Genomic DNA, 14,568 nt, shown 5'->3' with positions numbered 1-14,568 from the left:
CAGAGGAAATAAAGCCAGAGTATATAAAGCAACTGAGACAACATCACACTATTGATTTCCCTCTCTCTTAAAAGGAAAATTGCATATTTAGGACAAAGTCCCTACACACATGCAAGACTCTCAGAAAGGCTACAAATCCATGGATCACACAATCAGAGATCAACAACAATAAGTGACTTGAAATTACTGTAACAGCCACTATTATAATATATTTTATAATGGCATAAATCCTATTTACACATTAATTATAATGCTTATTCTGACTTTCAAGCTTTAATTTGAAATTTCTCCCTAATACTGCTTTGTCACACAATTCATTTATGGTCTATGTGGAATCTTCTCACTGATAAGCAAAAGGGATGACAGAACATACCACAGTTATGGTCAGCATTTTTCTTTATTTTGAAATATATGGAAAAAAATACACAATCACCTTATAGCTTGAAATATTTATTTAAAAAAACAAAGAAACTTATAGGGTAAGGTTTTGTCACATACCATGTTGAGATGAAAGCTTTGAAGTTATCCATTTAACATCTAGATTTCTATCACTCCTTTAAAGGGCAAGTTGATTTGCACATTATTAGATGTAATATCATGCATTTTGAGGCATTTTGTCCGAGTTATGTTATTAAACTTTTCTTTTTAAAAATGAAAATAAAATACTAGACAACAGATTATTTTGGATAGGCAAAGCAGGTCTGAAAACGAATTTTTTACTCCCAGGTAGACTCTTCCTTGAAGTGTAGCCAGTCAGAAGAATGAAATACAGATACTAAGATCAGCTTCAAATGTTCCCAGAGACTTCACAGACCTATCTCTAGGGTAAAAAAAGCCCCTCACATTGGCTGTACAAAACCTAACGCTGACAGGCCCCAAGAGATGGAACTTCAAAATACCATTTCAGACAAAGAAAGGCTGCTGTGAAAAGGAAGGAGCATCTGGCTGACTGGCAAACCAAACAGGTCATCAGCACACCCCCTGGGGAATGATCTCCCAATTCCTGCCCTACTGGACATGCAGTGCCAGAGTCTCAGGGCAGTTCAGCACTGCTGGGATAACACAACAGTCCAAACGTGCCACTCCATCCTTGGGGATCTGCAAGGCTGGACCAGCACCCAGCCTGACCAAACCTGCTCCAAGCTTGAAACTGGACCAGCTGACCTCTTAAGGGCCCTTCCACATGAGATTATTCTGTTCCAATACAAGGGACAAATGTTTCCACTAGTTCTTTATACTGGCCACTGTCTGAACTGCGGGTAGGAGTTACCTGAGGGGCTGCTGCTTTCCCCTTCATCAGTGGAAGACTTTGTCAGTGGGAGCTCTGGGGTCACCAGATGAGGTGATGAGGTCCCCAGCAGCTGCTGACAAAAACACAGCCCACAAGACTTCAGTGGGACTCCTGCTTCTCCCACCTACAGACACCTCTGTCTGGACTGTTAAGGTGCAAATCTAACTCTGCATCTCTGCTTGTGAAACAAACAGAAAAATTACCGAAGATGGGACTCGAATTTCCATCCTTGGGTATTAACACAGCTGAAAAGGCAACCAACTGGATTGTCTGTAGTTCTCTCCGAAAAATTTAGCAACAATAAATTTTAACACAAAAACAGGCTGGCATAAAACTCCACAAGTACAACTTCACATTGCAGAAGTCTTGGGTTGAAAACTCTGCATCCCAGAACAGCTCCTGTAATGACCAGTGAACTCATGTAAGCAGTCTTACAGTTCATTAATAAGTGCTGACATTAAAGGCTAAGCTATAATTTGCAAAGTTCTTAATTGCTACATCTTTTATGTAATTCCATCTTGTATCTCCCACAGTCCAGAACGAGAAAAAATAAAAAAAACCAAAGTTCAAAATTTCTGTTTCTAGTGACCAACACTTCACTCACAAAAGCGAAAAGCTCAAAGAAGTTATTTTAAAGAAGGCAGAATGCAAAATAATGAAACAAATATGCAATAATAAAACACTAAGGGCAAAATAAATTTATACATAACACAACTATTTTTCAAAATTCTTGCTTTGCTTTAGATGCCAGTTTGCCTTCTGGCTAAAAACACATTCTTCACACACGCTGGGAATGTTGAGGAAAACTAGTCAGCATTCAGAGGATTAATACAGATTTCCAGCTCTGTGCCTTTAGGCTTAATAGTCAGACATCTATTTGTCCTCAGGAGAGGTTAGGGGTTGAAATGCAAATATGCAAACAACTGAATTCTTTGTTAAGATATCAAGAAAAAGCTTGATCTTTGCTGCTGTTTAATAAATCCTTGCAAATTTTATGGACTTATTTAAATGCAGCTTTGTGTCTTACTATTTTGAAGGAGAAAACAATGCAAGGAAACAAACACATTCATTCTGACTAAAATTTGTTCTCTAGAGGAAAAATGACATACACCCTTGACAGCTTATTTACCAAACTCACTAAAGATTTATTGATTTATCAATCAGTGCCTTGAGCATTTGCTTCTCCCCAAGGGAAAATTAACAATTCCAGCTAACCTAATATATTCTATGTATAAACTAAGTGAATGCAAGAATCAATCCTGGCACAGTTTACAACACCCAGTTTAAAAAATGCTGTCCCTTTTGGTGTCTGTAAAATTGAAAGCTATACTAACGAAGAATAAATGCTCATGTTGCTTACAAACATAAAAAATACTTATTAAGACAGTACAATTGAACCCAACAGACATTTTAATTCATTTAAATACTCAGTGGGAGGCAAAAGCATTGGAAAATAAAAAATTGAATGATTTTGCTTCTAGATTAATACTAAGTACTACCACTATTAGTTGCAATACTGACATGCCTCAAAGCAGAGGTATTTCAAGGAGCTACAAATTCTCTTCTGCTTCACCTGCAAAAGCATAAGCCTGAAAATTAATTAGTGGTTTGATAATGTCAGGGCAACATAAGAATTCCAGAAGACGAAAATTAAAATCTAGGAGCATTTTGTCACTTAATATGAAAGCAAAATGTTTTAACACAAATAAAATGTACACAGCTAAGATGGTGTTAGTGAAAGCAAAATGCAGTAAACACAAGATTTGCTTTCCAGTAAAAAGAAGTAAAAACATCCAAAATATATATTTAAATAAAAGTTTGAAGTCCTAAAGAACTGGTGTAGCAGCTCAGTGCATCAGTGTTGAACCTCTGCAGCACCTGGGGTCCCACAGAACCCCCCCGAGTGAGCGGGTGAAGAACAGACACAGCAATGTCTGCTCTTGAAAACCAGGAACAACATCTCCCCCCCCCAATAACCCCCTCCCAAACCCACCCCACACACAGTAACTCATCCCAAAGCCAGGCAGGATTTTCCCTGTGCTGGTGAGGGGCAGCTGCAGCCTGGCTGCAGAAGCTTTTGGACAGGAAGCCTTGTCATCACAACCAGGATCTTCCCAGCAAGACACATTCCATAGGAGCAGCTGAATCCAACACATAAAACCAACCATGGATTCTTCTAAAGCTTCATGCACGTAATTCAATTTAGCAGAAGTTTTATTATAATCACAGAATTTAAGGCTTTGCTAAACATTAAATTGTGCTTTTAGAGAAAAATCCTCAAATATGTCACGATCCCCTTTTTCTAAAATAGAATTAAGTATGAAAATTGCCATCCAATCCCGGAGAGAAAAGGTAGGAATTATTGTAAAAGACTGCCCTCTGGTGTTACAGCAATTCCAAATTCTATTTTCTATTTAAGATCCCCCCCAACCACCCCGCTGCATTTTTTTATTATTATTTTTTCTTTTTTTACCTGAAAGAACCACCTCCAGGGTCATTCAGCTTGTTTTTCTGATTTGCAGAGACCTGAACACCAAAGCCCCCAGGACTTTTACTGGCTTGTATTGTTGGTGCCTTCCCTACTGTGCCTGAAAAACACCAAGCAATGTTATTATGAGCTGTCTTAGACAATTTACATCAAAGAACCTTCTGTCCAGGAACTAAATTTAACTGTCTGTAAATTGCAAACAAAGGAAGTTATTATTTTTAAAGATTACATGCTGAAGGAGAACAATTTAAAATACAAAATTTATATTAACATTACAGTTTGTTCAATATTTACAGAACAGTGAGGATTCCAAAACTGAAAACCATTGGCCATAACTGGCTGTAACATTTGTAATGGCTAAAAGTGTGCCTGGAATTGCCAGTAAACCTCTTTTCTGGACAATCTGTACAGAATAAAGAAGCAGAATTTGAAATGTTCTTAATACAGATACTTCAAGTCACAGTCAGGGTACTAAGTCTGCCTTTGACATTTTTTATACAGTAATTGTTCTTTATTGCAGTGAAAAACATATATTTCAGAGTTGAAAATACTACAGGAATTTTAAAATGTTTTGCATTGCATGTAAAGGAAAAACCACTATTGCCAAATTTGACAGAACCCCTCCCATAAAGGTTGTCTTTTGCTTTCTTATCTTGAAAACAATGATTTAAAAGTAATCCATAACTGTATCTAGACTTTACAGGTCTTGAAGTAGAAGTAAAACTGGGCTTTCTAAATGTGCCAAAGTGTGGTGGACATTGAGTAAATTAAAAAGGGATCTTAATTCCTCTCTGGCATTTGGGAAAATCTAACCAAAAATAATTACACATTTACGTTGCTAATTAGAAATTCACCAGATTATTATTATTATAATTATTATCATTATTATTTACATAGCATCAGAATGCAAGTTAAAAGAATTGGCAAATGAAACTTTTGGAGTAAGCCCTCCTTTACTGCTTAAATACATTTACTTGGGTTCTATTTTGTGTTTCCTCTAATCCCACCTGTGTTTTGACATGTAAAAATAACTCATATGCCTACTTGACTTAAAAGATCTCCCCTTTTTCTTGTATATCATTCCCTTTTACCGAATGTTAGTTACACAGTTTGAGAAGGACATGAGAGTCCTTCCTGCACCTCTCTGACTCAACTGCACATAAATGGCAGGGCATGAACCTCAGGAGAGTTACAGGATTTGTCTTCCATGAATTATAAAAACCTGAAACACAACTATCCCAACAAATCCTTTTAAGAACACTTCCTGGCTAAAACAAAAGTGTTAGCTTTGAATTAGTCTTGCATTACATTTGTTTTTTAATATTGAAGTCTTCATCAACTCCAACATATGATCTTAAAAGAGAAACTAATTTGACAGTGTGTGTTCAGTTCTCCATCTGTATAAATAAACTGTAGTGTGGACTATCAATGTTAGCAAATACAAAACCAGATTTAGGGCTTCAGGCTCAAGCCTGGGGAATAAAAATGCTTTGTCATTGGAATATTCAAGGTCCATGAGATGCCACAGACAGCACTAGTTCATGGACCAGACAATTCATTTATCTGTTTCAGATGAACTAATGGAAAGGTTTTCTATTAAGTGAACTGGAAGAAAAGAAATAATACTATAATAAAAATTAGCAGATCTCTGGTTTGTACAATTAGTATCTAGGAGATTAAAAGCGTGTTAACCATGAAAAATACTGCAATGGCAAAATTAAGGTAACAATGGCACTCCTTCAAAATTAATATTCTATTTCTTTGGATCAGTATCAATGCTTTGTTTTCTACAGATGATAATTTTTGGTCAAAACCCATCCCACAAACTCAAAAGGGTACAGCAACAGAGTAGCTACCCTAGTTATCAGGAAAGCAGTATGTCTGCCCTGGATATGGAAGATCTAAATCTCACTTTCATCCCAAGTATATGGAATTCCATTCAAATGCATCTGGCAAAGTAAATGTAAGGTTTGGGATGACATACAAGTGTTCTGGTTTGAATAAATCACAACTGTGCATGACTAAGCAGTTCGACATAAAATATGGCTACAACATGCATTTACATTATGGGGCAGGGCATAGTTTGAAAACCAAAATCACCCGTGGGCCTAGATATTTCATGGGATTGGTAATGACATACAGAGTCTTTCACCACCGGATCCTTGCTCCAAATTTTAAGTAGCATCATCTAGAAAAATAAGCCCAAATTTAGGAGCTTATAAATTCCTAGTTGTATTTCAGCACAGGTTGAATGGCTGCAATGAATACCTAATTATTTTATTCTTTGCCTCAATTCCTCCATCCATAAGATGCAATTCACCTAGTTATTATACTGGTAAGTGCTTCAGTAAAGGAGTGTGAATTTTTCATGCAATAACAACAGTGTCACTTCTCCTGGTGTGGAAGTAATTTTATTTATATAAAAGTCCTTAAAGCCTGCCAATTTTATCTAGACCACTCTTTTAAAAAACATTACAGTCTGTTCATATGGATGTATTCAAGATCCATTACACCTGGAGATTCACTCCTCTCCAGAAGGAAAATGCAGCGCTCTGTGGAGGTCAGCTCAGTTCCAGTGTAAATACCTTTAAAAAGTCACACTCCACAAAATTATACTGCTGTAATTTTTATTTAGACCATATCCTATTCCAGTATATTGCCTCATTCTGGAGGAATACCTAGGCCAGTATAAAATATCACTATGGTGTTTACAGTGAAAGGTTTTAACAATATATCAAAATGAACTGTCTCTGACAGTGCCACAGCAGCAACTCAGAGCTGCTCACACGGGCACAGCTCCCCCCAGACATGGGCTGCAGGATCAGGGCTTTGCAAGGGGATATTTTCTAAATGCCTATTCTTGTTTGCTTTGTCTGTGTTAATTAAAACAATACAGTGGGGGGCTTAATCAAACTTCTAAACTGGAATAATCTCACCTGAAAGCAGGACTTTGCACAAATTGGCTTTTATGAAACCACTGTCTACCTTAAGCCAAACTGCCAGTTAAGATGCATTGCACTGGCTGACCAAGGGCTATCAAGAATAAATTCATATTCTGGATCCACTGTTTAAAAGGCAGATGCCAGTATCATGCAAATTCTTGGCATTCTGTTGACATTCACAACTTGGAGACTGAACAAGCAAAGAAATAGAATCTGCCTTCACTCTCAGACACGTTAGTCAGAAGTGAAAGCTCATCCTATAAGATGCATGGACATGTTATGAACTCAGGACATGAGTATCAGTGCTACCAAATATACACATTTTATGGTGAGTAAATGTATTTCTTCCTAACTTGGAAAAACAGCCTACAGGATTACAGTGCCAGCTTGGTCTCCATGTCCATTCAACCTTTGGATTCCCCTAAGAGAACAGAGCAAGTAAAACATCAACTGCTATTAAATGGTTTTGATGTTTTTCCCAAGGAGAACAGAAACAACCGAGCAATGAAGGCAAATAGGCAGCAATAGCTTTTATGTGCATTGAAACTCGTGTGGTTCCTGATTCAATACCTGAAGATGACAAGCTCTGTATTCCATTACAAACCCTCAATCAGGGAAATGCCCACATCCAATAAGATATTCTCACACGTACTCAGGAAAAATAAAAACCAAGCCTAACAGGTTTAGTGGTAGAAAGAAACAAATGGATATTTATCAGAAAGCAAGGAGGCTTTGAGAATCCTTTCAAAAAGTGGGATATATCAGCCAGACAGGAATCCACCTGTGCACAGATAGATGAGGAAGCTGTGTACAAACCACATGCCATGGCTAATTATGGCACGTCAGGTTGCTGGAAGTCAGTCTCTGACCTCACCAAAAAGTGAATATACTGCCAGGGGTCAAAAATAAACCATGAGGCCTGAGAAATTTCTCTAGGACTCCTCCCTTGACCTCAGTAGCTGCAGAGACAGTGACTATCATGTTCTGCTTCAGGAGTAAAAATTAGAAGTAGGATGATTAAGTCGAGGCAGGAAAAATGAAGAATTTCTTTCTTGGCCCAGAGTTACAGCTTAGGACAGCAAGAGCCAAGTTCCTGACCTTTTTTAGAACTTTCCATTAAAAACTGCTGAGTAAGGAGCTAAACATGTGAGAGTTTAGTCCTAAGGTTGTTTCAAAACATTTCACTGCGTTGGTCTGAAACACCTTGAAACTGCACATGGAAACATGCACTCTTCAGGCAGCAGGAGGTAAAAAATCAATGTCAACAACGTTGCCAAGGTCAACACTGCACGTTTTTCCATGCCACTCGTTTGTAATGACAACGAAATTCATACAAAGGTAACAATCTCACTAAAACATTTAAACCCATACCTTGTGGTCTAATGGTCTGAGTTATTACCACTGGCATCCTAATCTGGGTAGTCTGGCAAGCAGGGGTTCGTTTCACAGTTTGAGCAGATGTTGACTGGATAATCTGCTATTATTAAAGAAAAGTATACTTATATTATACTCTTTATACACAAACACACACAACGTAAATACACTAATACCTGTAATTACCAATACAAGCATGTGGATCTCTAAAAGCACAACCAGCTGGTGACAAAAGTCATATTCATGTAATGCATGTGGTTGTGTGTGTGTGTATATACCTATTTTGCCATTATGCTTTAAAAAAAAATAAAAAAAATAAAATAATATCCGACACAAATGTCATATGTCACAACCTTCATCAAAAATATATTTCAAAGTCATAAGGTTAATATTAAAGTTTAGACTTTTGTCTTCAGGAGTTTTACAAGGAAGAAAACCAATTTTGTAGAAGAAAATGCTGCATTAATTTTAGTGGTATTCACCTACAAACATTAGGCCTTGCACTATATATCTACGCTTTTTAAAGAAAACATATACTAAAAATAAATGCAAAAATATTATGGGCTTCAAAGTCAGGTATACTCAAGAAAGACAACCAAGTTTTGTGCTGATCATATACTACTAATCTTTTAAATATTAATTGGATATTCTCAAGGTTTCTGTTATTACTCGTTCAAGTTTTGAAGTCCTTCCCCAAAAACTGAAACTAGGTTAGAAACAAAATTTGACCCATAAACAAATCAAATAAAAAGGAAAACACCTGCAAGGGTCATGTCTAAGCAACAGCAAAATGTACATTCGCATGATCAGGGACCAGGTAGCACAGATGCAATGAACAGAAGATTCAAAAAGATGTGTGAATGCTGCAGAGCTGTAAAAAAATCCATAAATCAACTTTGAACATGAAACACAGGCAAATAGCTATGAATAAGATTATAACCACAACTTGGGAATTACAACTTCAGGAGCCACAGTCACAACTATCATCCTCCCACTGCACCATGTGTCTGGGGCTCCTCAACCCCAGTTCAGCCCCATTCCCTCCTGGAATTCAGCACCACACTGCACAGCACTGTGTGAAGTGAATGGGAACCGCTGCAATTCCATTCAGCATTATACCTACAAAGTGTATCTAAAACCAGATTGTTTAGCTAAATAACAACTGGCCAAATCTCTGACTTCAAAGTAACCTCCGGAGAAAAGGAAAGGAGAAACAGCATTTTCAAATGAGATGCAAAAGTAGAGAATGAAGAGGCTACAGAGCAAAGAGGAAATTGTTCCATCAGCTGGAACCAGGGCTCCCAAACTGGAAGGGAGAGAGGTGAAAACTCCAAACAAGAACAGAGGGATGAGGGACCTGCAACGTATTCTGGAGAAAAAACAAGCAGGGCCATTCTGAAGTTATGAAACTGCATTTTGCACATCCGAAAATAGTAGAAGTTGCAAAGTTGTAATGAACCTGTGGATGTAGAAGAATTAGCAACAGTCACCTTGCAGAAAGAGAAAAGGGAAAAAAGATTAGGGATTCAGCTTTAACTATGGACACTGAAGAAAAATGGAGCATTTGTAGGGAGCACAGAGATGGAGCAAATGGCTGTAAACTGACTCAGTCAAGACAGGCAGTGAATGAACAGTCCCACTCGGAGAGGAAAGAACAAATCAGCTACTATGCTTCAAACCAGGAAAGACACAGAGCTGGTAAGTGAAAATGAGGGGGAAAGTCAAATGTAACTGCATTTTGATGCACAGGAAACATGTACAAGTGTATTTTTAGTAAAGAGACAGAAGAGTCCATGGGGAAAAAAAAAACACGTTGGTATGAAAAAGAAGGAGAATGTTGCCACTTTTACCATAATTTATTGGATGAGTTTTCAGAGCATAGTGAAGAGAAGCCACTGTGCCTTACCAGGCCAGAAAGGAGATGTGTGTGACCTGTGGACAGAGTTACTACCTGGTATTACAGCAATCTTCTGGTATCAGAGTTTTTTATTCTCCCTGTGAAGCAAAGTACTTCTACAGTTCAGAACCAAGTTCTGTTTCACCTGATTAATATTTTCATGTGAATCCCCTAAGAAATGAGCCACTAACACCATTAAAGACAGGACAGTATTCAACCATTTAAGAAGACATAAATAATGGCAACATTTTCTTTACTATCAAATACATTCAAAAAAGTGTCCTGTAGCAAGTACTGCACTAGGACTTCAACGTATGTACAAGTGCTGAAAGTGTAGAAAATTGAGAAATGAGCTTTCCAAAGGGCAGAGACCAAAATCAACATCATCAATTCCATACAGAAACCAATCAGCAATCACATACTCTCTCAAAGGAACAGCTGCATCAGACCTCAGAGCAGCATTTTACACTAACTTAAATCCCAGCTTCTGTGCTGGAGTTTTGAGATACATTTCAGCACAGACACAATCTTCAGCTCTGGAAGTCATTAAGGAATTAACATTAGCAATTTGTTTCTGAAACAGAATGTGGAACCTCCTTTGTAGGCAAACAAGGGACATTGTAAAAACTGATGAATCAGAGCAAACTGATCCTGCAACAAAATTTATAAACAATCCAAATCACGCTTCATCTATTAAGATAATTCAAACTGTTCTAATCCTCTTGCCTATTTTCCCGAAATCATAAACATTACTATTATGTCCTTAATTTGGCCTGCAAGTTGTAGACAATGAACAAGTGTATTGCCAAGCTAGTCTGGGAGATGATTAGCTTAATCAAATTATTTCATATTTCTCACAGCCTAAAAATTCAGACAAGGAGTGTATCCCATCTCATGTGATCCATCCATATGCTGAATCAATGCTGAATCCCAAATGATCAGTTTGTAAGCACCAATTTACTGACCCAGACTGACAGAGCAGACACAGAAGTGGATGTTTTAGTACACTGAGGTTATCAGACATTACTTCAGCCTTCAAAAAAGGGGAGATCTTACTGCTGTTTGCAACCACCTGTGGGAAGAGAAGACAGAGCCAGACTCTCTCAGATGTGCAGAGCAGAAGGATGTAACACAAAGGACACAAGGTGGAATATAGGAAATTCCAACTTAATAGAAGAAAAAAAAAAATCACCATGAGGGTGGGCAAGCTCTGGAACAGGTTGCCTGAAGAGATTGTGTAATTTCTTCTTGAAGACACTCAAAACATGACTGGTCACCCAGGAGACATCCTAAGCTGTAAGCAGGAGGCTGGATGAGACACCTCCAGAAGTCCTTTCCAACCTTTTACCACTAGTCCTTAATCACATCGTAAATGATTTAATAAAAGTGCTGAGTCAGAAAAGGTAACAAGACAGGATATAAAAGTCATCAAAGTTTACAGAAACTGTTCATCATTCCCACTCCATTAAAAAGGGAAGCATTTACACCACTGAGGACAGCAAGCACAACAGAACAAGAACAACAAAGGCACTGAAAATAGAAAAGACAGAATGTGATTTAGTCATTGCCTGGATTTGATAATGAGTTTGGAAAACAGCAAAATTACCAAACAAAATTATGATCAAGAGAGTGTTGAGACAGCAAGTACTGTCATACACCAGCTTATCAGTTAAAATATGAAGAATCATCTCCTGCACTTTGGAGCTCTTCAAGAAACACACCAAAGCAGGAGAGTCATGGCATTGTTCTCCAAGTGCAATACATGAACAGTTACCTCAATTTGTCTTCTATAAAATAACACTTTTCTGCAAAATAAGATGTATATTTCTCACAATAGAAAGTATTCTCCCTCTGGTTTTATGTCATCTCTGCACATCTCCCCCTGCCATCTTTCCACTCCACTAGTCACACTTTGATTCACCCTTTGTCTGCTCCTCCAGAGCAGTTCCTTCTCTCACCTCCTGAACGCTTCAGACTCCTACCCTGTCCTTCTCTAAAGCTGAATTTATTCTAACAGATGAAAAAAAAGGGATGTTTGTAAAAGGTGCTCCCCACAAAGCAAGCAGACCCACAAAGACAAAAAAAAGATATTTAACAATCACATTATTGATAAGCAGAATAACAAAGAGGGGACAGTTGAAATACACATTTTTCTTAAAGGCCTTCTTCAAAAATCGTCGATTCAATAACTATATGAGACTAAAGCAATGGTGCTCTCTGGACCTAATCTCAAGCCAGAAGGTGAAGATCATTCCATGACAGGTGTGAATCTTCTACTGTGTCAGTTATTACAGCACAGAGAACAAATTACAGACATGAACACAGACCAATAATTAACAACACAAATAACCAACAAATACAGACTGAGAAAGAATCCAGCCAAAGCACACAGAACGTACAGAAGCAGAAAGACTGAGAACTTCTGTTCTCTTTCTCATGCAAGAAATACAAAATAAAATGAAAGCCACTACCTACAAACCATTGAAGGGAAAAGTCCTTTATGACAATTGGATTAGAACTCATTGCTGAAGTTTCTGAGGACACAGATTTTGCCAATCTCCTGTCCCAGTGCACAAGGTCCCAACAATATGCCTCCCTTTTATCTGACAACAGCTGCAAACCCAGCCTGACTCAATTCACATAAAATCATACTTGGCAATAAAAACATCTGATCCAAAAGCTTAAACCTATCAAATACCACAATAAAGACAAAAGCAGAGGAAACAGAAGCTTCTGCGAAGAATGCAAAATAAAAATAAATTTGAAAAATATATCCTTTACCAGGCATTTCTTTTCCTCTCAATTAACTTAAAAAAATAACATTGTGAAAGGAAGAAACAAGACACTTGTAAACATATAAAATTCAGAATGGCTGTGGTCTGATATGACATTTATCTTCACTCATGAGTAAACACTTGCTAACTCACTTGTGGCTATGCCACTTGTGATTTATCAGTCTACTCACTCCTGAAGATAAATGTCATATCAAACCTCAGCTATCATGTAATCTGGCAGCATTAACTTACAGTGTTCATGCTTTTATGGGCCTAGAATTCGTATTTACCATTGTTCACCATGCTGTATCAGTAGCAGCTACAATTTTTCAACAGTGCCTCAAAATCTGCATAAGCAGATATTTTTCCTCCCAAATAAAAAAGACTGACTTTTTAAAAACTCAGCACGTAAATTTTAATGTTAATATGACAACAATACTGTTCCATTGGGTATATGTTTTCAACAAAGCAATGAAGAAAAATAAAACAGAAGCCACCAGATCACTTGTCCCACCTGCTCCCCAGTTTCATATACAGTTCTTCCTACAGTTTGTCAAATGGTCTGGTTTTGAATGTTTTCAATTATGGTTTTTTCGTCACTGTCTTTGGGAGCCTGATCTACCATCTAATATTCTGTCTTACTCTAAGGATATTTTGCCTTATATCCTACCTAAATCCTACTTCATTTAATTATATGCTGTTGTTCATTTTTATACTGTCTTGGTATGCTCCAAATAATGGCCTTTTATTCTTCCTCTTAGTCAGTGTTTGACCAAGTGAGATGTGTTTAATTCTCTTAAGCTTTTCTTTTAGTCTTTGCTTTTAATCCTGCTCTTTTGTTACTGGTTTCCAAACAGCAACCAGTGACAATATTCTCCTTTTATTAAGGTATAGCCCACAAAATTCTGACAGAAAAGTGCATGACAACAACTCAGAAAACTACTGGGCTGTATTTCAAACAGCCACACAATTTGTTAAGTATAGGCTTTGTTCCTGTTAATGGATCCCAGACCTCTGCTGCTCAACAGCCATTTTTATTTAGATTTTATTGTACACCAAATTCCAAGTCAGTGACTAGATCTTTATTAGTTCATTAATAGAAACTACTCCTTTTATCCAAAAAGCCATCTATTACTCTTACATTTCTAAGCTGCCTTGCACATAGGACAAAGAGAAAATGATTTCCTATGAATCACTAAAATGTGGACACATTACAGCCATTCATGAACAGAAAACTGATGCCAGGAAAAGCTTCTACAGAGAATTAAAAAGCAAAGCAGAACATCCCCATACAACAAAATGCTTATTCTGCTGTTGCATCTTGTTTCCAAATTCCATTATTCCATCTCACCTTTTGGGAGACTCCAACCACTATGACAGTCCCTAGAAAAGTGTTAGTAAATGTTTGAGCAAATCCTGTTCTAAAGGAGCTCAGAAGATGGCAGAGTCTCCCCTCTGGACACTGTGCCCAAATTGCTGCAACAATAACAGTCCAGATGTATTTCTAGACATCCTTCCTAATCCTAGACCTGCACGAGTATTTATACAGCTTTGCAGATAATTAAACTTGTTTTAATTAAGATGGATCACTGATTTTCTTACTAGTTTTCCTTAACACTCACATTTAGTAATTGGCTTTAACATCCAGGAGTATTCTCCTCATGATGCAGTCAGTGTCAACACAACATGTAAAGTGCTAATCCATCTCCATTACCCATCAATCCACTTACAACTTCAAAACATTTAATAAACAGCATCTCTCTCATTCCTGCAAATTGTACCTGCTGTAACACCCAGAACAA

The 14,568-nt window shown here is 37.5% G+C and overlaps 1 protein-coding gene across 1 annotated transcript in view; it reads right to left on the bottom strand.

The window, feature by feature from the left end:
• The window catches only part of LOC108503175 (transcription initiation factor TFIID subunit 4-like), a gene marked incomplete at its 5' end in the record, with an annotated part of 146,327 nt that overhangs the window by 102,375 nt on the left and 29,384 nt on the right, over positions 1–14,568 (bottom strand). Inside the window, 2 exons of the mRNA XM_017826922.1 lie at positions 3,765–3,879; positions 8,093–8,198. Coding sequence (XP_017682411.1) covers positions 3,765–3,879; positions 8,093–8,198 — 221 coding nt within the window. The remainder of the gene's footprint in view (positions 1–3,764; positions 3,880–8,092; positions 8,199–14,568) is intronic.

The sequence above is a fragment of the Lepidothrix coronata genome, unplaced genomic scaffold, assembly GCF_001604755.1.
Source record: "Lepidothrix coronata isolate B3197 unplaced genomic scaffold, Lepidothrix_coronata-1.0 Scaffold132, whole genome shotgun sequence".
NCBI classification, from domain to species: Eukaryota; Metazoa; Chordata; class Aves; order Passeriformes; family Pipridae; genus Lepidothrix; species Lepidothrix coronata.
This window is presented reverse-complemented; position numbering and strand designations above follow the sequence as displayed.